Genomic DNA, 1,836 nt, shown 5'->3' on the forward strand with positions numbered 1-1,836 from the left:
AATAAGAAACAAAGGCTTTATTCTCATAGGCCCCCAATTGGTTTCACAACTAACCATAGAGGGTGGAAATAGGTTCGGGAAAATAAACACGAGAAAGGACGGACGGAAAAGACACACGAGATTGCAAGAACTGCCAAAACTCATTTTTCATTATCCCGTATTGGGGAGCCAAGCTCACGGTCCCGGACCCGATCATGGCTCCAGTCCAGAGTGCCTGACTCGGGTCGCCCGCAGCTCCGCCGCTCAGCCAGTGATGCGCACGTCGGTGCGGCGGCGAAGCCGCCGGGCCCGCGCCGCCTCGGGCAAGATGGCGAGCAGCTGCTCTTGCACTAGCATCTCCACGATCTGCTCCTTTGTGCGGATGTCGGGGCGCAGCCACTGGCGGGAGAGCTCCCGAAGCTGTCGGAACGCCTCCCGTGGGCCTGCAGCGTCCTGGTAGCGGAACTGCCGGAATCGCTGGCGGAAAGTCTCTGGGCCAGGCCGGGAGCCGCCAGGACCTGGAGGGGAGCGCGGAGGGGCTTCGGCAACCGGCGCAGGGCTCTGGGGTGCGGGTCCGACAGGCAGGGCTAGGGCGGCGGAGCCCGCCGCAGGAGGCTTAACATTCGTTTCGGGGACCGTGGCGCTGGGATTGGAGGAGTCGGGGATAGATGGTGGGGCTTCAGGAGTCGAGGAGGAGCCCGCAGGGTCACCCTCCGTGCCTGAGCTCGGGCCGGCTCCTTCTTCTTTCCCCGAGGGTGGCGCGGAGCTTCCGGCTGGAGCCAAGCTTTGCTCGGTAGCCGCCATGACTCCGGCTCCACGCGTCGCTCTTTGTCCAGCCGTTGTTGGCTCAGCTCTGCGTCTGCAAGGGGGCGGGGCAAAGGGGACTTCCTCTACAGGGCGGAGCGCGCGACCCTGAGGGAGGCGGGCGGAGGGCGCGCCGAGCTTACCAGCGCCGGCGAAGCGCCTGGGGCGGCCGGAAGTGGGCGTGCCCGCTGCCTTCTCTATGATGAGCTCTGCGCACAGAAGTCCGGAAGCTGGGTCTGGGCTCCCGGAAGCGGCGCCCCCTCGCGTTCGCACGTCGGGTCTGGAGGTGGCGGCGCCTGCGGGGCTGCAGACCAATCTTAGCTCGCCACGGCTGGCTCCGGATGGTGGCGCCTTGGAGGACCTGTTCGAAGAGAAGTCCGAGGAGGAGGAGTCGGAGGAGGAGTCGGAGGAGGAGTCGGAGGAGGAGTCGGAGGAGGAGGAGGAGCCGGAGGAGGGGTCGGAGGAGGGGTCGGAGGAGGAGCAGGTGCCGAAGCCACCGCCCAAGCCGGAGGAGGCGCGCAAAAGCGTCTTGGCCCGCCTTGATCGCTTCAGCTTGCAGGTGACCTGTGTCCGCCCCTGCAAGCACGCCTGTGTACTTGGCCCTGATTAGGATGGTGGCGAGCCGAGGACTCGCGCGGGCTGGCGCCCGGCTGGTGGCAGGACAACGGGACGGTGGTCAGGCACTGGGGAGGGCCCAACTCGGGAAAGTTCTCTGGCTCAGTCGAAAGAGAAGGGCAGTACACTCACCTGCTTGTGGGTGGATGACGTGTGCAAGGTTCTCTACACATGTAGTAATAAAAGTTGGCCGTCTTATGGCGCAGAGTAAATGCCCAAGAACTCTGTTATTATTATGCCTGTCTTCTGAAACCAAGAGACAGGTGGCTCTGTGGGTTCTGCTATTAACTTTAGGATTACTAATGCGTAGCCTCATATAGGGAGAAGGCAATGGCACCCCACTGCAGTACTCTTGCCTGGAAAATCCCATGGACGGAGGAGCCTGGTAGGCTGCAGTCCATGGGGTCGTGAAGAGTCGGACAGGACTGAGCGACTTCA

At 63.1% G+C, this 1,836-nt stretch overlaps 1 protein-coding gene across 1 annotated transcript; it reads right to left on the minus strand.

Annotated features, from left to right (window-relative positions):
* Positions 1-861, minus strand: SCAND1 (SCAN domain containing 1). Its single transcript, XM_010854921.1, has one exon. The coding sequence runs from the start codon at positions 781-783 to the stop codon at positions 244-246; it is 540 nt and encodes a 179-aa protein (XP_010853223.1). The 5' UTR covers positions 784-861; the 3' UTR covers positions 1-243.
* Positions 862-1,836: the final 975 nt, after the last annotated feature.

Source organism: Bison bison, unplaced genomic scaffold (genome assembly GCF_000754665.1).
Source record: "Bison bison bison isolate TAMUID 2011002044 unplaced genomic scaffold, Bison_UMD1.0 scf7180017864352, whole genome shotgun sequence".
Taxonomy (NCBI): Eukaryota; Metazoa; Chordata; class Mammalia; order Artiodactyla; family Bovidae; genus Bison; species Bison bison.

Excerpts from the sequence above, each read along its gene's own strand:
- SCAND1 (XM_010854921.1), bottom strand. The coding sequence starts at position 783 with ATGGCGGCTACCGAGCAAAGCTTGGCTCCAGCCGGAAGCTCCGCGCCA.